The sequence below is a fragment of the Chiloscyllium plagiosum genome, unplaced genomic scaffold (assembly GCF_037043375.1).
Source record: "Chiloscyllium plagiosum isolate Xiang-an unplaced genomic scaffold, Cpla_swu_hap1 HiC_scaffold_35, whole genome shotgun sequence".
Classification (NCBI taxonomy): Eukaryota; Metazoa; Chordata; class Chondrichthyes; order Orectolobiformes; family Hemiscylliidae; genus Chiloscyllium; species Chiloscyllium plagiosum.
Window position 1 is genome coordinate 24133077 of NW_028270173.1, and position 25046 is coordinate 24158122.

Below are 25046 nucleotides of genomic sequence, written 5' to 3' on the forward strand. Positions count from 1 at the left end.
TCTCACCATCCAGACTTGGAAATATCTTGTAGTTTCTTCCATGGAACATCCACCCTAACAGCGTACACCAAATGGACTGCAGCAGTTCAAGGAGGCAGCTCACCACCATCTTGTCAAGGGATGGGTAACAAAACTAGCAAAGCCAGTAATATCCATTTCCCTTGAGTGAATGAGAAAACAAAACATACACATCTGGCCTGACACGGGGTGCTGCAAACATTTACCCACAAAGAACAACATTACACAATTGAAAACTTGCAGCTCGGAACAAATTTTTTTTAATGTTTTCATCACAGGCAATAATGACCATAATTAGATTTATTTTAAAAAATTTATACAAATCCAAGTTTGAATACTAAGGTATTACAACAAAGGTAATAATTAATTTACAAGCAGGCAATTATACCTCTAGCTAAAAAGGTTCATTTCTAGTTTTCTTACAACCTCATTTTCTTGTTTTCCAATTAGGCACTACTTAATGATCATTGAGATACATAGCATGTGTTAAAGACTGGAAAACATGGCTCTCCCCACTCACATCAGACAATACTTTTAATGTTACAACACAACAATACCGCAAGTCATCATGGCAAAATAGAAGATGCAATGTACACACTGAAGCACGTACATGTACACACATACACCGCCTGAAGTTAAACAGCGGAGAGCAATTGTAGGAAACAGAATAACGCTACATGGAGGGGGAAAATCAGCCAATACCAACACAGGTTCATAGGCTACATCAAGGAAGCAATAAAAACATTACTTGAGTCACATGGAAACAGTGGACAGTCACTACCAAACACTGTGACATCAATGTCACATGGAGGTAGTGTAGTCATGACCGACACTGTGACAGCAGTATCACAGAGATAGTATACAGTCACTACTAAAGCTGTGAGGACAGTGTCAGATGTAGATAGTGGACTGTCACTACTGACACTGTGATAATGGTATCACACGGAGATTTGTGTACAGTCACTGCCAACACAGGAAGCAGTCAAAGAGTCATTACCAGCAGAGTCACAGGTGGACTTTGGCCACCCATAAGGCTATGGTTTGACCATAACAAAGTACCAAATGTCAGTAGCTCTCTTTGGAAATCAAGCAACTCTTCTGCAAAAAGTAAAGAATATCTGATCTCCTTAATCTTTTTTTTTGTGCAAGTCTATTTTGCTGAAAGAAACATGTCTTTTGGATGGAAAACTATTCTCTGGGATCACTGGGGTACTCCCCATCTCTCTCTCTCTCTCTCTCTCTCTCTCTATCATGAAAACATCCCCCAACTGCCTGTTATTGAAACAAAGTGCTCAATGACTAACTTCCAGAGGTGAACCCGAGGAGTCAGTGTTCATGTAGAACTACAGGAAGGCCATTCCACTTTGGGATATTGTAACTCAATCACACCTTCATCAGATGCAGATTAATTTCAACCTGGCTCATGGATTGGCAGGCTGTGGGCTAATGTAGGAATGACAAAGGATTGGGCTGAACCGAAGAGTAAAATTGCAAGGAGGTGAAACCACTGCTGCATCTGATCCTGTCACATTTCCCACAGGCAGACTGGGTTAAAATTGCGACCATAATGAGGGTTTCTGCACAAGTACTGAATTGAAATCTCAGCCACCTTGCTGCTTGTCGACCTCAGACCAGCGTGGCTAATTATAGATCACAAACCCTGCTCCAGCATTACCCAGAGACCAAATATGGGACCTCACCAGTCAATGTCGTTCCTATACCCATTGACAGACCTAAAGTAACCCAAATAATTTATCTGATGCAATTGCTCTCGGTCTTTCAGTGTGAAACTTGATAAATACATAAGTTACTATTTAAACTAGCTCAGGCATTATATATAAAAGAAAGCATATACAGGTAACTTGCAAACTGTGCAGTCAAATGGCAAATACAGATGTGAGGAGGTGCAATTTGGCAGGGAAATGCAGAAAAAAATCACCTACTTTTAAATAAGAAATTGAATGAGGTAGAAGAACAACAGAATCTAGGGGCACAAGCGTGCAAAATAATTAAAAATACAACCAAAATACCAGGATTCATTTCTAGAGGTACAGATAGAAAATAAATTAATTTTTGTTTGCATAAAACCCAGCGGTAGGCCAGATGGCCTCTTGAACTTGTGCCACACATTTAGTAAGATCCTAGCTGATCTACAAAATCAACTTTGCTTTCTTGCCTCATCCCTTGCCCATGCTCTCTTTCTTTGACTCCATTAGAGTCTTTGTCACTCCAACCTTAAGAATCCACAGATCTCTGGGGCTGTGGGGGTAGAATTTCAAAGAATCACAATTTGCTGAGTAAAGAACTATCTCCTCACTCCAATTCCGAATCACCCACTCCTTATCATGACATTAGGGCCTTGATTCCCTCACCAACTGTATCAACTGTGTCCAGCCCCCTCAATCATATATGCTTCAGTAAGACTGCTTCTTATTCTTCTACACGACATTATAGGCCTACTCTACCCAATCTCTCCTTATTAGGGCAATCCTTTTAGCTCAGGAATTACCTTAGTGAACCACCATTACCACAACATTCTGAAAGAAAGTGCATCCTTCTGTACATATGGAGATGAAATTTTAACAGATATCCAGATGTGATTTCACCAAAGCTGATCACAATTTCAGCAAGATTTCCTTCCATTAATATGAAAAGCCAACACAACATTTGCCTCAGGTGAGGGGAGTGGTTGAGAAGGAAAGTCCATCTCAGCCGGTGCAGGAATTGAACCCATGCTATTTGTGTCATTCTGCGCTGCAAAACCAGCTGTTCAGCCAACCGAGCTCAATGACTGGGTTCGATTGCAGCCTCAGGCAACTGTGTCGAGTTTGCACACTCTCCCCGTATCTGCGTGGGTTTCCTCCAGTTTCCTCCCACAGTCCAAAGGATGTGCAGGTTAGGGTGGTCATGAAAAAGGATTGGAGCCTTTTAAACTAGGCTACATTTTATTAATTTCAAAAATGCCACTCTTCTTTTCCAAAACAATTTAATATTTGATCATGTTGCAACCTTGAACTGTCAACAGTCAACATGGGGAGTCAAGAGTTATTTGTGCTACATAAAACTGGGCTGATGGATGACACTCTGGGTGCAATTTTAAGTTGGTCCTAAAACAGGCTGATCTGTGACTCGAGCAATCTGCCAGACCCAGTAGATTTCCAACTGGTCTCTTCCAGGAGAGATCAAACGGCCCTGCTGACTCAAGGGAGTCCCTGTACTATGATCAACCAAAATGGAGAAGGGTCATTTGGGAAGGCACTTAATACAGCAAAACGTTGTTAGAAACGTGTAGAGGTGACATTGAGGAATCAAGGCAACGCTCCAAATACCTGAACTCACCAAGCACCAGCTTTCCCACAAGTGACAGAGTCAGAAGATCACACGCAGGTCACCTGTCCCAATATTGCCTCATGTGGCTCAGTGCAGTGTTATGTCTGATACCTGTCTTCTGAAACGACCCACAGTGCTTTACTGGGTTGAAGCCAATTTACAAGGGCAGGTTGTCATTGGAGCTTCAGAAAGTGATCTGGAATCTGTGGGGGCCAGGAACTGGTAAGAATGTGGGACTAAATGCACCCTCGCCACATTTCATTTCCAGAGGCAAACGCTGATCCACCCATCAATCGACACAGCTGTATGAGCTCATGAAGAATTCAGTGTGCATGGGCTAACAGCTGAAAACAGGAAGCGAGCATGCTCACGGCTTGAAGTCACACCAGCATACATGCAACATGTCAACTGAAGACTCCATCTTCTAAGTGCCTCCTGGGTAAAGCTTCCTAAAGTGCTACCCCTGCCTGAAACTCAGCACAGCTTTCACTCAGAGGGCACTGAAATGCACAGATCAACCACCATACTTAACATGCTTAAACTGGTGGCTGCGCCGATGGGACATAATTATTGCTCTTTTTGTGACTGCAAGCAATGAGTGAGGATGGTGGGAGCTAGGGGATGTTCCCTGGCTTTCATGATGTTCTGGGGACTCAGGTTCAAATCTCACTGCGGCAGATGCTGGAATATGAAACCTGGAATTAAGAGTCTGACGATCACCATGTAACATAGTCAATTACTGAAAAAACCCATCTGAATCACTAATGTCCTTTTGAGATATCTTTATCTGGTCTGGCCTACATGTGACTCCAGACCCACAGCAATTTGGTTCCCTCAACTGTCCTCTGGGCATTTAAGAATGGGTAATAAATGACCCAGCCAGCGATGCCCATGATCTTGGGAATGCATTGAAAAGCAGACTCGGTCCCCTTTTATGGAACACTACTGGGTTGAGCTAGCAGTTTGGACACGTGGTGAATGCAGCCTTTGTGGTTATTGATGATGTCATGGTTTGGCCACATGAGGAAGGGAAAAGAGCAAGAAGATTACAATGACCAAAACCATTCCTCCCCATTCAGAGACCACTCCTGTAATGCTAACCTTCAGATTACAGGCTGGACAGCTGGGCAGATTCATGGCAGACACAGTTTAATTCTGAAAAGTGTGAAGCGATGCATTTTGGAAGAACTCACAAGCAAGGGAGTACACGATGAATGGTAGGACCCCAGTACTGCAGAGAATCAGAGGGACGTTGGTGTACATGTCCAAAGATCTTTGAAGACAACATAACAGGTAGACAAGATGGTCAAGACAGCACATGGGACATTTGCCTTTATTAGCCAAGGCACAGAGTGCAAGAGTTGGAAGGTTATGATGGAGCTGCACAGGACAATGGTTAGGCCACAGCTGGACTACTGTGTGCAGTGCTGGTTCCCACATTAAACAAAGGTTATGATTGCTCTGGAGAAGATGCAGAGGAGATTCCCAGGATGTGGTCTGGACTGCAGCAATTTGGCTATGTAGAGAGACTAGATAAGCCAAGATTGTTTTCCTTTGGGTTGAGGTCTACAAATTATGAGGGGCAAGGATAGGGTCGATAGAAATAAATATTTCCCCTTGGTTGAGAGGGATTACCAGGGGGCACAGATTTAAGGCAAGAACAGGTGGCTTAAAGGGTATTTAAGAAGAAAGTTTTTCACCCAAAGTGGGACTTACTGCTCAACAGCAATTACAATGTGTCAAGTAATATTTCAATGAATGATGAAACACCATAACATATAAGGCTATGGACCAAGATCTGGGAAGTGAGATTGGAGTAGAAAGGTGCTTGACAACTGGCACAGACTTAATGGGCCGAAGGGACTCTTTCCAAGCTGCAATACTCTATGACTCCAAGATCTTCTCCTGGTTAACTCAATAGTCTGTGTGCCCTCTCTCATAAACTTCTCTGTTGCCTTTACCTCTTCAATCTGTGTCCCCTATCAATAAATTATTTTTTTTCCCTTCCTCCCAATCTCTCTCTTCAACAACAACATTCTTTTTGAACCCCTGGGCAAATAGAGCAAACAGCCAAATCCCAATTCAGACCCTCCCACCCCGTCTCAGGGGAAGTCACTCAAAAGCAGTTGGCAATGGGGACCCTCTGAAAATCTCTCTTCCTTTTTCTCGTCGAGCTGCAACTCCGTATTGCTGTCCTGGGCCGTGCCACTCAACTCCAGGCTGATCAACCAAAGGAAGCCACATTTGAACTGCACAGGCAGAGATATATTGCAGGACAGCAAATGTTTACATTTCAACCGACTGAGCCAGTTACTCGAGGGTACGAGCTGAGCTTATGACAGTATGTTACCTGACAACTCAGTGCAGTTTATCAGCACTGCAAAGTTGGCTGCTGGTTGCACCCAACTGAACTTGTTTTCTGTGGCCAGAATAGTTCACGGCAATCTACTCCGTCAAGGGAAAGACAGAGATCAAAGAACTTGACCTTTGACCTAAGGCATCTCAGAAGGTTTACATAGAACCCCTCCCCTCACATCACAGTATCTATCTCGCTCTTAGTTAACCCCAAGACTCTTTCTTTTTGGTTCTATTATTTTATCAAAAATGCAATTCAAAGTAAATCACCTCAAATGACCAGAGGACAGGACTCCCTAAATCTGGCACCATGCTGTTGGAAACTCACTTTCCAAATATTGCAACAAAATGTGCTTCCTTCGTGCCTTTATCAGAGTAAAGTCTCTGAGATGCTTCCAAAGAGTGTAAACAGACAGAATTGGGCACGGAGTCACGTGTCAGGGAGAGCTATGCTAAAACCTTAGCTAAAGAAGCTGGCTTTAAGGAACATCTTAAAGCAGGAAGGAGGGAATGTCACGGCTTGGCAGCTGAAGGTGCACCCCTCAGTCTGTCTCTTAAAAGCCCCAGCAGTCTACATAAATCTGGAATTAGCTGGCCCGTCAGCATTGTTTGCTCTACTCCGTGCTGGCCTAAAAGGTTTTATGACCTTCCTCACAATTTGGCGCCAAGACCCAATGGAGCACTGGCCACATGATCCACTATACGCCTGCCTTCGACGTGCCATTTATTCTATCTCACCGCTATCCTAGGTTTGGCTCAACATTCCAATGGCTCTCTCAACACAATTCACACAGCGTACAGCACCAGACTGTCCTTGCAGCATTACCTGTCCATGTCTCCGCATTGAACCAAACCGGCCACTTGATCTGGTTGGTCCTGGAGGACCTACCTGGGGGCTGACCAGCACCTCTGACCAATCTGCCTGCCCACGCCCGTTCCAAATGACCAACCTGAAACTCGATTTCACACTCGGAGATGCCAGGTCGCGAATGGGGACAGCTGGACGTTCTAACGTGGAGTAGAGATTAGAGCGGTGCTGGAAAAGCAGGTCGGGCGGCATCCGAGGAGCAGGAAAATTGACGCTTCTGGCAGGAGGCCCTTCATCAGGAATCCTGCTCCTCGGATTCTGTGCCTTTCCAGCACCACTCTAAGCTCCAGCATCTGCAGTCCTCACTTTCGCCTAGTTGGTTCTAACGTGGAGGTCCCGGTCAGTTCTTCACAGGCATTTTCTCATCAACCTCGACAGCAGGTGTGAGGCCTGAAGCCACGGGGCCTTCTGGGGTTCAGAGCCAGGGACACTCTCAACACCGCAGCCACAGAAGCCATAAGGAGGGGGAACACTGGCCAGCAAAGTGCTGCACGAGAAGCATGGTGGGCTGCAGCCGGCTGTCCTGGAGAGACTCACTCACCTGATGGTTTTAAACAAAAAAAAAACACATGGGAAGGGGAGTGGGCTGAGGGTCAAAAGCTCAACACGTGGCCTGGGGAAGAGGAAGGAGGTAGGTGGGGGGGCTGCCCGCTGCCTCCCTTTCCCCGCACTCCCCACCCCCCCCACCCCCTCAGTTGATGTCTGGGTTGGCAGTGGTGGCCCGCTGCAGCTTCTCGCAGGCCGCCTTGTGCCGCAGGAAGCTGTCGCGCCACATGAACTTCTTGCTGCAGACGTGGCACTCGAAGGGCTTGAGGCCGGTGTGGATCTTCATGTGCTCCACCAGGTGGTGCTTCATCTTGAATTTCTTGTTGCAGATGGTGCAGCCGAAGGGCCGCAGGTTGAGGTGCATGTTGATGTGCCGGTCCCGCTGGCTCTTGTGGGTGAAGCTCTTGCCACAGTGGCAGGCGAAGAGCTTGGCTCCGGGGCCCGGGCTGCCGGCGGCGGCCTGCACCGCGCCGTGGTGGGCCTCCCCCCCCCCGGGGTGGTAGGAGGAGGAAGAGGCGGAGGAGAGCTGCCCGCCGGGGACCTGGCCCGGGTAGGCCCGCGGCACGCCCTCGTCCAGCGGCTCATAGGGAAAGTCCTCGGAGGAGCCGCAGTAGTCGATCTGCTCGTCGAAGGCGGGCTCGTCGGCGGCCAGGAGCTCGGCCGAGGCCCCGGCCAGGGTGCACACGTCGCTGATGCTGAGCTGCGGCTGCAGTGGCGGCGGTTCACCGCGCCGGCGGCCTGGCACCTTCACAAAGTGCTGCTCGTCCTCCTCGCAGGTCAGCACCAGGTCCCCCTCGTCCGGCTTCTCCTTCTTGACGTGCACCCAGCGTTTGTGCGGCACGATGCTAGGCTGCAGGTAGGCCGGCCGGGCCCACGGGCTGTCCGGCGCTCCCCCTGCTGCCACCTCCCCAGTGCCCTGGTTACTGGTGACCCTCTGCTCCAACTCCTTGGCCTTGGCTGCCTCTTGGTCACCGTCCTCCTCCTCCTCTACCTCCTCCTCCTCCTCCTCATCGTTGTCGTCATCCACCATGTCCTCTTCCTCCTCCTCCTCTTCCTCCTCGTCCTCGCCTTCCTCCTTGGCCGGGGTCACCTCCTCACCCTCGGGCCTGCAGTAGTTGTTGCTGCTGCTGCTCGGGGACTGGTTGTCGGTGAGGCGGCAGAGCCGCTGGCCGCTGGGGGCGGGCACGGGGGCAGGCGGTGCCGGGGGCTGGCACTCCCTCAGCAGCTCGGTGCACCGGTCCACCACGTGCCACATCTGCAGGAAGCTGCCCACCGTCAGGTAGCTGACAATGTCAGCCGGGGGCACGGCCAGGCGCCCAGCGTAGCACGACGCCAGGATGCCCTCGAAGGCCCGCGCGTCCATCACACCCGGCAGCACGATGCGGCTGGCGTTGCGGAACAACACCTGGTCATGGAAGTAGGGTGAGGAGGCGGCTAGCACCGCACGGTGAGCCTTGAACACCTTGCCCTGCACCTGGATGGAGATGTCACAGAACTTGCCCTCCACCCGCTGCTGGTTGAGACTCTCCAGGAGGCGGTTGCCGAAGTTAGGGAAGTCCACATACAGCACATTGCTCCCGGTTTCCATGGCCGCTTCACTCCTGGTTGAAGTGGGACAGCAGGTTTGCAAACACAGGACAGAAAAAAAGAGAATAAAAGGCATCAGCAAAAACATACTGTGCAGCAGGGGAGATCTGTCAATTTTAACACCCAGCATTCCCCAACAGCCAGCGCGGGCCCCACCTGCTCTTGTCAACCTTTTGCACAAGTTACGGTTTAGATTTAGCGAACATCCACTTCTTTTCCAGTAGAGGTAGGTCACAGCACACCCCTAACTCCACTCATCTTCCCCACCTTCGCTCCACTCCAATCAAAAGCCGATGGCTCACTCCTGAAAGCTTCAACTCACCCTTCCAACAAACATCCCCCCCACCCCCACCCCCACCGCTCCCCCTCCACCATCCCTGAAGACCACAATTCTCCCTGGGTGGGAAGTTCTAGATTTCCTCAGCTCTCGACATCCAGAAGTCACCCTGGGTGGCTGGGTTTTTGACATTTAAGGTTGATGCTCGTTTGCTCTGCTCTCCTTGCCTACCACCCCACCCCACCCCACTCCCGAAATTCCCTCAAACTTCACTTCATGACAGAGAGGCCTGTTGATTACACCAATACACAGCTAAACACCCCACACAGTCCGAGCACATGTTGTTGTTTTCTGGTGCTACCCAAGCAAACTTCTGTTTTTTTTTAAACACGTCCATTAGATCACCCTTCAATCACAGAACGGTGCCATTCAGCTCATCAACTCTCCACTAACCCGCCGAAGAGCATCTCACCCAGACCCAACCACCTCCCCACACCCTATCCCTGGAATTCCCATGGCTAATCCGCCTAGCCTGCACATCCCAGACAGGAAGGGGCAATTTAGCTTGGCCAATCTACCCTGACCTGCACATCTTTGGCCTGAGGAAACCGGAGCACCCGGAGGAAGCCCACGCAGACGCGGGGAGAATGTGCAAACTCCACGCAGGCAGTCGCCCGAGGCTGGGATCAAACCTGGGACTCTGGCGCTGTGAGGCAGCAGTGCTAACCACTGAGCCGCCGGGTCTGACTCCATTCAACTGAACTCAAAAGAATGCCATGTCTGTGCAGCCTGCCCTCGTCATTCAAATTTCTCTGGTTTTTCGGAAACAGAGATTCTAATTGTTCACTAAAGTAACAGCCTTTAGCAATGTCAGTAGACAAATACTTGATGTGTTTCTATGAAATTCCTGGCTGGCCTATAGCTTAAAGTGCTAATCCATTTCAAATGAACAGATTGATGCTTCTGCTCAGATAATGAGGAGCAACATCATCTCAGAAGCAGATCAAACATTTCATCAGCTAATATCACCCTCAGTGATAACTAGAGGCAGACACAGCTTGTTATCACAGCTAGTACTGTGACAATGTCAGGCTGTGGTAATTTAATAATGGTTCAGTTTATAGGGTTAGTATACAATATTATAAAATGAGACTGTGGTTTCTGTTCAAACCTAACTGAGTTGAGGTGTTGTTCATTAGTGACAGGCATCCAGAACTTGAGGCTTTATTTAAGTCAGTACAGAAATAGCACTTCCCAGTCTTGGCTGGTCTGGAAACCCGAAAAGGACAATATTGTGAGGGCTGCTTCAAGTTGGCAGACAGTCTATTCCCACTAAGACAAACTACAAGGAAAATAAAAATAACTTGCATTTGTTTAGTGCCTATCACAGACTTGGAACATTCCAAATCACTTCACAGCCAACAGGGTGTCTTTCGAAGTGGAGTCACTGTTGTAGAGTAGGAGGCGTAGCAGCCATTTCGTGTACAGCGAACATCTACAAAACAGCAACAAATCAATGATCAGAACATTCGCCATTCGCGATACTGGTAGAGGGGTAAACATTGGCCAGGAGCTGCAAAAGAACAGTTAGACAGTTCTGAAACTAATTACCAAAAAGGGGGCCTTTCAACAGCTGACGTTACCCACAGAGAACAAGATTATCAGGATTGCAGAGAGGGAATCAGAGCTAAGTAACCCAACAGTCAACCCAGCAATAAGCCATTGCTGATACAAACCCAGATCTACAATAGCAAACAATATCAAAAGGAATACACAGCCACATGGAAAATAACAGGTGAAGGAAGAGCTGTGTCAAGGATGGTGTCTACTCATATGCTAAAACTCATGACCACTGAACTTAATTACAGCGTACCAATCTACTATCTATAACCTACCTGAACTCCACATTCGATTCCAGCTTGAAATAAATCCTTGGGTAACCACTATTTCTTAGACAGACCATCTGAATCCCTCAATTAGATTCCAGTCTGTAACTCATTCCCAAGTATCCATGGTCTCTGACGGAACCAAGGGATCTTTCAAAGAACTATGAGCCTACACACCAAAGTCTCTTGGTTCAGCAACACTCCTCAGAACCTTACCATTAAGTGTATAAGTCCTGCTCTGATTTGCTTTTCCAAAATGCAGCACCTCGCATTTATCTAAATTAAACTCCATCTGCCACTCAGCCCATTGGCCCATCTGATCATGATCCCATTGTCCTCTGAGGTAACCTTCTTCGTTGTCCACTACACCTCCAATTTTGGTATCTGCAAATTTACTAACTATACCTCCTATGTTCATTTCCAAATCATTGATATCATATACACAACAAATACACAGCCACTGAGATAAGTGCACATACAGATACATACACAGACATAATATGTACATAGATGCATGGAACACAGAACAGCACAGCAATAGGAACGGACTCTTTGGTCCATGCATATCAAAGAGAGAGACAGAAATAGATGCGCACACACACACAGTTAAATATGCATACACATACGAAAAGAAAGGCAGATACAGATGTACACTGATAGTGACAGAAGCACATATACTACTGATATAGTAAAGTCCATAGGGACAACATTCACCACCCTACCTTAAATCATCTTCGTCACTTCATCAAAAAATTCAAGCAAATTTGAGACAAGACCTCTTTGCACAAAGCCCTAATATATCTATTATCTTCCAAATGTGAGTAAATCCCATCTCTAAGAATCTTCTCCAATAATTTCCCTACCATTGATATAAGGCTCACTGGCCCATAACATGCTGATGTCCTTCTTAAACAAAGCAACAGCATTGACTATTCTCCAGGCTTGAGACCTTACCTTTGGATAAAGAGGATACAAAGATCTCCTCCCCTACCTTCCTCAGTATCCTGTGATATATCCCTCAGGCTCTAGGGACTTAGCTACCTTCATGTTTTTCAAGATACCCAACTCCACCTCCTTAATATTGACATGCTCAAGAATCTGAACATACCCCTCCTGAATCTTACCATCATCCTTGGTGAATACTGATAGGAAGTACTCATTAAAGGACCTCACCCACTTCCTCTGGCTCCACACATAAATTCCCTCCTTTGTCCTAGAGTGGACCTATCCATTCCCAAGCTACTCTCTTGCTCGTAAAACTACGTGTAAAATGTGTCTTTAGTCCTACAATGGCCTTGGTCAAAGAAGACAAAGGGCAGTTGTGAAGGGGTGTTTTTCTGACTGGAGGTCTGTGACCAGTGGTATTCTGCAAGGATCAGTGCTGGCACCTCTTTTGTTCGTAATATAAGCAAATGATTTGGATGAAAATATAAGTGGAACGATTAGCAAGTTTGTAGATGACGCAACAATTGGTGGAGCTGTGGGTAGTGAGGAAGGTTGTCAAATGACTCCAGAGGATATAGATCAGTTGGAAACTTAGGCAGAGAAATGACAGATGGAGTTTAACCTGGACAGCTCGGAGATGATGCATTTTGTGAGGTCAAGAGCAAGAGGAAAGTATACAGTAAGATCTTCAAGGTGTTCTGGGCCTCAAGGAGACCCCGCTCTAAATACAGCAACGACAATGCTGATGCCCAGGAGACCAAATCCCCACTCCAGGCACTAAGAGTCCAGGCTCCAGGCCTGCCACAGCCAGGAGTCTGCACCACCATCGCCAGGAGTCTGCAGCCAGAGATGTACAGGGGAATCTTGGAATGCAAGTCCATAGCTTCCTCAAAGTGGCCACACAAGTGGATAAGGGTGTTAAAGAAGGCATCCAGCATGCTTACCCTCATAGTTTGGAGCACTGACTATAAAAGTTATCAAGTTATGTTGCAGCTCTATGTAACTTTAGTTTGACCACATTCGGAGTCTTGTATGCGGTTCCAGTCGCCGCAGATATGATAGCAACATTTAAGGCATTTAGATGCATAAACAAGCAGAGAGGGATACAGAAAATGTGTAGGCAAATGCAATTAGTCTAGAATGGCATCACTGGTCGGACCAAAGGGCCTGTTCCTGTGCTGTACTGTTCTATGATATACATGTGCTCATCCTGGTGTTATAATCCCAGTTGATGTTCTCAGCAAACAAGTCAAATCCCATACTGACACCTGGCTTGCTAGATCATATTTTAATCTGTTTTTGGTTTTAACAAAGTGATCTCTTGCTGAGCCGTAATCATGCAATGCTACAGATTTTGCTTGAACGGTAAAATGTAAGTTTATTAACAAAAGTATTGAAGATAAAATAGAATAAACCAAAACCAACTACTTTTTATACAAATTCAAAGATATTAAACATATAGTAAACATAAAATCATATTAATCCCCAAAACACTCACCTAAAAATTAAAAGGAAAACAGCTTTTGTAATCTACTCAAAACAAGCCCCTTCTGCAGATCCAAAAACACATCCCATACAATATTCACTCCAGAATCCTAGTATCTAACACCTTTGTAAGTTTAAGTGACTTCAACTTATAGACTGGTACCTCGGGTGCTTCATCCTAGAGCTATTATACCCTTTAGCTTAAATGTACTCAGCTTTAAGTAAACTTATTATTCCAACACTTCTGGAGTGGGACTAACATTAACTCTTCTCACTTCACTATCGCCTTCCCTTCACAGGAGGGCTGATCTATATAGCCATCTTCATCCTCGGGCTTCACAGGACTTGCTGTCAAAGTAAAATTTGAACCAAGTTTTCCTCTCTATGCAATGGGTGTTTCCTTTAACTTAAAACAAGTCCCTTAAGTCTCTAACAAGCCATAATTTACCTTGCTAAGTCACAGAGCAATCCGGGATAAAATAAACTTCAATTGTGGTGCACAAAAAAATCCATTAAAGCTAGGCCTCAAAAACTGTTTTAAAAGTAATCATTGTAAAAGAAATACTTACAAGTTATTAATTTCACACACACACACACACACACACACACACAAAACCCACAGGTTACGTGTAAACATAGGCAGCCCTCAGATAGTGACTGGATTCCTTTCTGGAGTCCATTTGAACTCGAGTCAGAGCACAATGTAAAGCAGCTGTCTGTAAGTACAAGAAATGGTTATATGTTGGGTTTTAAATTACAACCATGTACAGGATTACATTTGTAGGTGTGAGCATTCATAAGTGGGACACTTATAAACCAGGGACCCACTGCATATAATATCACATGGTTGATGTTAAACTTGTAACTCACATTATGTGCGTACATGGGACCCAGTAGATTACATTGCCAAAGATAACAAGAACTAATGCTGCAACACTGACCGCATTAGCTGCACAATCTCCAAACAATGGCCAGCAAGTCAATCTACAAACCATAGCAGTCAATAATCCATGAGCAAATTGTAAACTGCTGACCCAACTATTGTACTGTACTACTGACTGAGTTTTTTGAAGAAGTGACAAAGAGGATTGATGGAAGGCAGAGCAATAGACATCATCGGTCTGGACTTCAGTAAGGCGTGTGACAAGGCTCCACATTGTAGACTGGTTAACAAGATTACATCACATGGAATACAGGGAGGACTAGCTATTTGGATATTTAACTGGCTCAAAAATAGGAGGCAGAGTGCATTGGTGGAGAGTTGCTTTTCGGACAAGAGACCTATGACAGGTGGCATGCCTCAAGGATCCAATGCTTTTTGTCATTTATGCAAACATTTGGATGTGAATATAGGAGATATGGTTAGTAAGTTTGCAGATGATACCAAAAATTGGAGGTGTAGTGAACAGTGAAGAAGGTTACCTCAGAGAACAACAGGACTTTGATCGGATGAGCCAATGGGCTGAGGAGTGGCAGATGGAGTTTAATTTAGATAAAGGTGAGGTGCTGCATTTTGGAAAGGCAAATCAGGGCAGGGCATATACACTTAGGCCCTGAAGAATGTTGCCAAACAAAGAGAACTTGGAATGTGGGTTCATGGTTCCTTGAAAGTGGAGTCACAATTTTACAGGGTGGTGAAGAAAGCATTAGGTATACTTGTCTTCACTGGTCATTTTGCGGATCTACAGGACATTGGTTAGGTCACTTTTGGAACACTACATTCAATTCAGGCCTCCCTGCTATAGGAAAGATGTTGTGAAACTTGAAAAGATTTACAAGGGTAATGCCAGGATTGAAGGGTTTGAACAATACAGAAAGACTAAATAGGCTGGGGCTATTTTTGCTGGAGCATTGGAGGCTGAGGTGTGACCTCACAGAAGTTTGTAAAATCATGAGGGGCATGGATAGGGTGAAAAGTCGAGATTTTTTCCCCAAGCTAGGGGACTCTGAAACTAGAGGGCATAGGTTTAAGGTGAAAGGGGAAAGATATAAAAGGGACCTAAATGGGCAAGTTTTTAATGCAGAGGGTGGTGAGTTTATAGAATGAGCTGCTGGATGGACATGAGTAGGAAGGATCTGTTTACATGCTGTACATCTCTATGACTCCATCTACACACACAAGCAGATATATATGCACTCACTGATATATGATGTGAAACAAGTATAGATATACACACCGAAATATATAAAATCATACACAGTTCGATATATGTAAAATCACACGCACACTTATATACACCAGATGTAGATATAAATGTTATTAAAATACAGGTATAGGTGCACATACACATACAAATATAAATATATGTTATTAAGACACAGGTGTAGATGCAAATACACAAACACTGATTTCAATGTTATTAAGATAGAGGTATAGATGTGCGCGCGCGTATACACACACACACACACAAAACACAGAACATTCCAGCATAGTACAAGCCCTTCGGCCCTCGATGTTGTGCCGACGTGTGAAACCAATTTGAAGCCCATCCAACCTACACTATTCCATTTTCATCTATATGTTTATCCATTTAAATGCCTTTACAGTTGGTGACTCTACTACTGTTGCAGGCAGAGCATTCCATGCCCCTACTACTATGAGTAAAGAAACTACCTCTGTTACCTGTCTTATATCTCTCACCCCTCAATTTAAAGCTATGTCCCCTCATTGTAGCCATCACCATCTGAGGAAAAAGGCTCTCACTGTCCACCCTATCTAACCCTCTGATTATCTTATATGTCTCAATTAAGTCACCTCTCACACTTCTCTAACGAAAATAGCCTCAAGTCCCTCAACCTTTCCTCGTAAGACCTTCCCTTCATACCAGGCAACATCCTAATAAATCTCCTCTGAACCCTTTCCAATGCTTTCACAGCCTTCTTATATTGCAGTGACCAGAACTATATGCAATACTCCATGTGCGGCCGCACCAGAGTTTTGTACAGCTACAACATGACCTCGTGGCTCCAAAACTCAATCCCTCTATCAATAAAAGCTAATACACCATTTGCCTTCTTAACAACCCTATCAACCTGGGTGGCAACTTTCAGGGATCTATAGACATAGATACCTAGATCCTCTCTGTTCATCTACACTACCAAGAATTTTATCATTAATCCAGTATTCTGGATTCCTGTTATTCCTTCCAAAGTGAATCACCTCACACTTTTCCGCATTAAACTCCATTTGTCACCTTTCAGCCCAGCTCTGCAGCTTAACTATGTCCCTCTGTCACCTGCAACATCCTTTCATATTGTCCACAATCCTACCGAGTATAATCTGCAAATTTACTAACTGATCCTTCTACACCCTCATCTAGGTCATTTATAAAAATGACAAACAGCAGTGGCCCCAAAACAGATAATTTCAGTGCACCACTAGTAACTGAACTCTGGATGAACGATTCCCATCAACCATCCACCTCTGTCTTCTTTCAGCTGACCAATTTCTGATCCAAACCGCTAAATCATCCTCATTCCCATGCCTCCATATTTTGTGCAATAGCCTACTGCGGGGAACCTTATTGAATGCCTTACTGAAATCCATATACAACACATCAACTGCTTTACTCTCATCCACCACTTTGATCACCTTCTCAAAGAATTCAATAAGGTTTGTGAGGCACAACCTGCCTTTCACAAAACCATGTTGACTATCCTTAATCAATCTGTTCCTTTCTAGATGTTATTACAATACAGGTATAGGTGTAGACACACACACACGAATATAGATGTTATTAAGATACAAGTATAGATGCAAACGCACGTACAGATATAAATGTTATTAAGACACAAGTATACACACACACACACACACTGATACATTATAATGTAATAAATCTCCAGTATTGTTGCGCGCACACACAGATATATACATACACTCACATATAACATCACACTCTGATATACATACATAAAACACATATTTATAAAAAAATCACATATATTAAATCACACACTGATATATATAATCACACACATTGATATATATCAAATCACGTACGCTGATAGATACATATAAAATCACACATACACACATATATATATAAATAAAATCACACACTCAGATATATATAAAATCACACGCACACATATATATTATACATATAATCACACACACTGACATATATAATCATACACAAATATATTTATAATCACACACACTGATACATACATCTATGTATAATCACACACGCTGACAGATATATTTATAATCACACATACTGAAATATATAATCATACATTGATATATTTATAATCACACACTGATAAATATATAATCACACACTTAGATATAATCATACACTGACATATAATCTCACACATACTGATATATAGATGTATAATCACACATCTGATATATTTATAATCACACATAATGAAATATATATATATATTTATAATCACACATAGTGATAGAGATATATATTTATAAACTCACACACTGATGGAGATATATAGTTTATAATCACACATACTGATCGATATTTATAATCACACACACTGATAGTTAGATATTTATAATCACATGCATTGATAGATATATTTATAATCAGGCACTGATAGAGATATATGTATTTATAATCACACACTGATAGATATAGATTATCACACACACACTGACAGATATTTATAATCACACTGATACATAAACTCACACTGATAGATATATATATAAAATCACAATCTGATAGATATATAAAAATCACACACACTAATAGATATATATTTCTATCCGTGTGTGTGATTTTATATCACACACTGATAGATACATATAATCACATACACTGATAGACATAACTAAAATCACACACACACAGATACATATATTTATAATAATACACACTATATATATATCAAAATAACACGCACTGATAGATATTTATAAACACATACAATGACAGAAATATTTATAATATCACAGATATATATAAGCACACACACTGATAGAGATATATATGTATATAATCACACATACTGACAGGTATTTATAATCGCACACACTGATAGAGATATACATATTTATAATCACACACACACTGATTTTATATATAATATATATATATAAAATCATACACTGATAGAGATATATATATTTATAATCACACACACACTGATTTTATATATTATATTTATATATAAAATCACACACACTGACAGAGATATATATATATATAAAATCACACACTGATAGAGATATACATATTTATAATCACACACACACTGATTTTATATATAATATATATATAAAATCACACACTGACAGAGATATATATATATATAAAATCACACACTGATAGAGATATACATATTTATAATCACACACACACTGATTTTATATATAATATATATATATAAAATCACACACACTGACAGAGATATATATATATATATAAAATCACACTGATAGAGATACACATATTTATAATCACACACACTGATAGATATTTATAAGCGCACACACTGATAGAGATATACATATTTATAATCACACACACTGATAGAGATATACATATTTATAATCACACACACTGATAGATATTTATAAGCGCACACACTGATAGATATATACATATTTATAATCACACACCTCACACACTGACATATCTCACACACACTGATATATATAAAATCACACACACTGATAGATATATGTATCTAATCACACACACTGATAGAGATATACATAATCATACGCATTGATATATATATAAAATCACACACAGAGATATATATAATCACACACACACAGATATATGTATATATTTATAATCACACATTGAGATATATATAAAATCACACACACACTGATAGAGATATTTATAATCACACATTGATAGTAATATATATATACTTATAAACAGTGATAGACAGATATATAATCAGATACACTGACTGATAGATATATATAGATATAATCACACACAGTGATAGATATAGATGTATATATAAATCACACACACTGACAGATGTACATTCACACACACACTAACACAGATACAGATATATATATATTTACGATCAGACCCAGTGTTGGATGGATATATCTGACACACAGTGATCTGTAAACACTCTCAGTGCCTGGCCGGGACTCTCTCTCTCTCTGTCTCTCTCTGTCTCTCTCACGGTGTTTTCAGGGGGATGTTACTGAACAAACCTCTCACTGTTGCAGGAGAAGCCTCTGCGGCTCCATCTTGGGTCAGAGTGTCCCCTCAGCCCGGGGCACGGGGCTCTCAGGGGCCGGCGGCCAGGCCCAGCGGCTCCGGGCTCCGGGCTCCGGCCTCAGGCCTCAGGCCTGTGCTCTCACCGAGGCCCCGACGCTGGGTACTCACCGGCAGCGGGCACGACCTCGGGATCCGGATCCGGATCCGGATAGGGATCGGCATCCAGATCCAAATCCGGCTCCCACCGGCACGGACGGCCCGAGCACCGGAGCGGGACTTGAAACCGACACGGGGAGGAGCTAGAAACCGACACGGGGAGGAGCTAGAAACCGACACGGGGAGGAGCGAGAAACTGACACGGGGAGGAGCTAGAACCTGACACGAGGAGGAGCTAGAAACCGACACGGGGAGGAGCGAGAAACTGACACAGGGAGGAGCTAGAAACCGACACGGGGAGGAGCTAGAAACCGACACGGGGAGGAGCTAGAAACCGACACGGGGAGGAGCGAGAAACTGACACAGGGAGGAGCTAGAAACCGACACGGGGAGGAGCTAGAAACCGACACGGGGAGGAGCGAGAAACTGACACAGGGAGGAGCTAGAAACCGACACGGGGAAGAGCGAGAAACTGACACAGGGAGGAGCTAGAAACCGACACGGGGAGGAGCTAGAAACCGACAAGGGGAGGAGCGAGAAACTGACACGGGGAGGAGCTAGAAACCGACACAGGGAGGAGCTCGAAACAAAGGGGGGGAGCTAGAAACCGACACAGGGAGGAGCTCGAAACAGAGGGAGGAGCTAGAAACCGACACGGGGAGGAGCTAGAAACTGACACGGGGAGGAGCTAGAAACCGACACGGGGAGGAGCGACAAACCGACACAGGGAGTAGAAACAGAGGGAGGAGCTAAAAACTGACACAGGGAGGAGCTCGAAACAGAGGGAGGAGCTAGAAACTGACACAGGGAGGAGCTAGAAACCGACACAGGAAGGAGCTCGAAACTGACACAGGGAGGAACTAGAAACCGACTCGGGGAGGATCTAGAAACCGACACAGGGAGGATCTAGAAACTGATACAGGGAGGAGCTAGAAACCGACACAGGGAGGATCTAGAAACAGAGGGAGGAGCTAGAAACGGTCATAGGGAGGAACTAGAAACCAACAAAGGGAGGAGTTAGAAACTGACAAGGGGAGGAGCTAGAAACCGACAGGGAGGAGCTAAAAAAGAGCAGTGGGAGGAGCTAGTAACCGTCGGAGAGGGAAACCGAGTAACTGTCAGAGGGCGGAGTTAGAAACCGACCGGTGAGGTAGGGTGGGATCGAGCCAATGGTTGGGGGAATTGAGCTGTGGAGGGAGGTGGAGCCTGCAGGGGAGGTGGAGCCAGTAAATGGGTGGAGCACGTGCAGGGAGGTGGAGCCAGTAAAGGGCTGGAGAACGTGCAGGGAGGTGGAGCCAGTAAAGGGCTGGAGCACGTGCAGGGAGTGGAGCCAGTAAAGGGGTGGAGCACGTGCAGGGAGGTGGAGCCAGTAAAGGGCTGGAGAACGTGCAGGGAGGTGGAGCCAGCAAAGGGGTGGAGCACGTGCAGGGAGGTGGAGCCAGTAAAGGGGTGGAGCACGCGCAGGGAGGTGGAGCCAGCAAAGGGGTGGAGCACGTGCAGGGTGGTGGAGCCAGTAAAGGGGGTGGAGCACGTGCAGGGAGGTGGAGCCAGCAAAGGGGTGGAGCACGTGCAGGGTGGTGGAACCCGTAAAGGGGTGGAGCACGTACAGGTAGGTGGAGCACGTACAGGTAGGTGGAGCCAGTAAAGGGGTGGAGCACGTGCAGGGAGATGGAGCCAGTAAAGGGGTGGAGCACGTGCAGGGAGGTGGAGCCAGTAAAGGGGTGGAGCACGTGCATGGAGGTGGGAACCAGCAAAGGGGTGGAGCTCATGCAGGGTGGTGGAGCCAGTAAAGGGGTGGAGCACGTGCAGGGAGGTGGAGCCAGCAATGGGGTGGAGCACGTGCAGGGAGGTGGAGCCAGCAATGGAGTGGAGCACGTGCAGGGAGGTGGAGCCAGTAAAGGGGTGGAGCACGTGCAGGGAGGTGGAGCCAGCAAAGGGTTGGAGCACGTGCAGGGTGGTGGAGCCAGCAAAGGGATGGAGCACGTGAAGGGTGGTGGAGCCAGTAAAGGGGTGGAGCACGTGCAGAGGGGTGGAGCACGTGCAGGGAGGTGGAGCCAGTAAAGGGTTGGAGCACGTGCAGGGAGGTGGAACCAGTAAAGGGGTGGAGCACGTGCAGGGAGGTGGAGTCAGCAAAGGGATGGAGCACGTGCAGGGTGGTGGAGTCAGCAAAGGGATGGAGCACGTGCAGGGTGGTGGAGCCAGTAAAGGGGTGGAGCACGTGCAGGGAGGTGGAGCCAGTAAAGGGGTGGAGCACGTGCAGGGAGGTGGAGCCAGCAAAGGGGTGGAGCACGTGCAGGGTGGTGGAGCCAGCAAAGGGATGGAGCACGTGAAGGGGGGTGGAGCACGTGCAGGGAGGTGGAGCCAGTAAAGGGTTGGAGCACGTGCAGGGAGGTGGAACCAGTAAAGGGGTGGAGCACGTGCAGGGAGGTGGAGCCAGTGAAGGGGTGGAGCACGTGCAGGGAGGTGGAGCCAGTAAAGGGGTGGAGCACGTGCAGGGAGGTGGAGCCAGTAAAGGGTTGGAGCACGTGCAGGGAGGTGGAGCCAGTAAAGGGGTGGAGCACGTGCAGGGAGGTGGAGCCAGTAAAGGGGTGGAGCACGCGCAGGGAGGTGGAGCCAGTAAAGAGGTGGAGCACGTGCAGGGAGGTGGAGCTAGTGAAGAGCTGAAGACTGTAAAGGGGGTGGAGCCTGTGTAGGGCTGTGGAGCCTTGAAGGGATGGAGCTTTGGGCAAGGACAATGTCTTTGTGTGGGATTGGGGCCTCGAGGTCAGGGTTGTGTCTGCGAAGGGGTGGGGATTCCTGCTGGAGGTTATCCGGTCGTGAGCGTGATGTCTGGGTGCCGGATAAGGGAAGGGGTCTACATGGCAAGGGGCGGTGTCTGTGTGGTAAGGGAAGGGAAGGGGCGGGGCGGGGGGGGGCTTACGTGACAATGGCCATTGCCATTGTCTATGTGACAATTGCCACGCTGTAAATGTCAACGGGCGGAGTCTGTGGTGTAAGGGATGACCTCTGTGGGACAATGGGCGGGTCTATATGGCAACAGGCGGGGTTGATTATGACGAAGAGGCGGGTAAGGGGCGGGATAATCGCGCAGGACAAGGTCTTGGGGCACGTGGGCGGGGCTTGGTGGGTGGATTAGGGCAGAGGTATTAGATAGCAGGAATATAACAGAGTAATAAACAGCAGCAGCGTTAAACAACTCATGGATTAAAGAGCATGCGGATATATTATTAAACCCTCGAAGTATTCCAACTTCAGGCAGCATAGTGGCTCAATAGTTAACTGGTGCCTCACAGTGCCAGGGAACGTAGTTAATTCCTCCCTCAGGTGACTGTGGGGAGTTTCCACATTCTCCAGGTATCTGCATGGATTTCCTGCCCATGGCCCAAAGGTGTGCAGGTTGGGTGGATGCTAAGTTACCCATAGTGTGCATTAGGGATGTGTAAGTTTGCTGCGTTAGCCATGAGAATTACAGGGATAGGGTAGGGAGATGGGCCTGGGTGGGATACTCTTCGGTGGGTTGGTGTGGACTTGTTGGGCTGAATGGCCTGTTACCATGCTGTGGGGATTCTACGCATAACATCTAGGGTGTTAAACACTTTGAACATTAAACAACTGGAATATCAACACCAAGCATATGCCACACGGTGTTAAACATCCAAAGGATTATAGTACTTGACACCACAAGCACCCAACATCCTGTGTACTAATTGCCAAAAATATTTGCAAGGTGCCAATCCCCAATCCCCATAAAGCAGAAATTGCAGGGTATTAAGATAAGTCTTTAAGAAGTAGGAGCTTTATATTTAATGTTGCTTGGAAGATGTAAGTTTTGAAGGTTTATGGAAGATGGATGTATTTCAAATAGTAAAGAAATGCCTAGTGTCATTTCTTTAAAACAGGTAATTGAAAGCACTGCCAATGTTATGTTAACTAGTTACTGTACCTATATGGAATAACTTTTGTTTTGATAATAAACCCATAATTATGTTAATTAAGAAACTTGGTTGACATATTGTGTTGTTTAAAATCTGATGTAGATAAGGTATTTGATTGGTCATCTTGATAATTGAGAAAGGTATTTTTACTGTCTGTTGTGACCCCTGGAGTCGTGGGACTGGAGCAGTATTAGAGTCAAGCTTAGAATGGTGCTGGAAAAGCACCCCAGTTCCAAACTTCCAGCTCAACACTGTCCCCATGACTTGTCCTACCTGCCTATCTTCTTTTCCACCTATCCACTCCACCCCCCCTGACCTATCACCTTCATCCCCTCCCCCACTCACCTATTGTACTTTATGCTACTTTCTCCCCACCCCCACCCTCCTCTCATTTATCTCTCCACCCTTTGGGCTCTCTGCCTGTACTCCTGATGAAGGGCTTTTGCCCGAAACATCGATTTTACTGCTCGGATGCTGCCTGAACTGCTGTGCTTTTCCAGCACCACTCTAATCTAGACTCTGGTTTCCAACATCTGCAGTCATTGTTTTTACCTGGAGCAGTATTAGACTCTTACATCCGCAGTCAGAACATAAAAGTAGGGCACAGAACATGATACGTAACACAAACAAGGTTTAATTGGAAATGGGATACTAATAATTGGAAATTGGTAAAAGGAAACAGCAACGTTTCTTGTGCTTATGTTAGAATAGCTTTGGCTGACAATTATGAGCTCCATAAATTCAAATCTTTTTCCATCATTTCCACAAATCTAAGAAAAACAGAATGTGAGAACATAAAAGGAAGGCAAAATCCCAGGGTCAACAAGGGGCAGCTGGAAACTACAGAATTTCCTCCTCAGGCCAGACAGAAAGGTTTGCAAAAATATTATAGCAAATATTGGCAATAAGGAACAAATTTTGGGCATGAATTGTCTACACCACAAGGGTGGAGTGAGGTAACTTACTCACAGTTTCCTGGTGGTTTTTAGTGATTAGATCATGGTTGCTTTCGATTGCAGCAATCCTTAATTCAGTGGCTGGTCAGTTTGATGTTTTGCTTGAGTGAAATATTTTTCTTTCAGTGTTTTGTTGCTGATTTTCACAGTGCAATATAATACATATGTGTGTGTTTGTGAGAGAGAGAGAGAAAACTCAGGTGCCAGCTTATCAGGCAAAAGTATCAAATCCAGCTTCTCAAAGTTACACATTCTTTTGTAACTAATGAATGATCACCACACTTTTGCTTCAAATTGTAAAACTAAAACTTGCTTATTTTCTGTGACACAATTTCCATCCTCCAGTTTATATCCTCAAAATAAAAACATATGTACTCCTCAATAACTAACCACAAAAATAATATTGTTCACAAATAAGGCAGACAGATTTCCAAAAATATTATGCTAACTATTGGCAATAAGGAATAACTTCTGTGCATCAACAGTCCACACTACAAAGGTGGAAAGAGATAGCTTTCTCACAGTTCTCTTGTAGCTT

General features: G+C 45.3%; 2 protein-coding genes across 18 annotated transcripts in view; one reads left to right on the forward strand and one right to left on the reverse strand.

Annotated features, from left to right (window-relative positions):
• LOC122541389 (ras/Rap GTPase-activating protein SynGAP-like) overlaps nt 1-25046 on the forward strand; it is a 1066559-nt gene that overhangs the window by 1016908 nt on the left and 24605 nt on the right. The window lies entirely within an intron of this gene.
• Nucleotides 262-19824, reverse strand: LOC122541392 (zinc finger and BTB domain-containing protein 43-like). Of its 2 annotated transcripts, none has more exons than XM_087979361.1 (3): nt 19630-19824; nt 10350-10476; nt 262-8718 (listed from the first exon to the last, which is right to left on the reverse strand). In XM_087979361.1, coding segments are annotated over exons 2-3 (1458 nt in total). In that variant the 5' UTR covers nt 10352-10476; nt 19630-19824; the 3' UTR covers nt 262-7262. The 2 variants fall into 2 exon arrangements, with proteins under 2 accessions (XP_087835487.1, XP_087835486.1); XM_087979360.1 differs by having other exon boundaries at nt 19455-19824.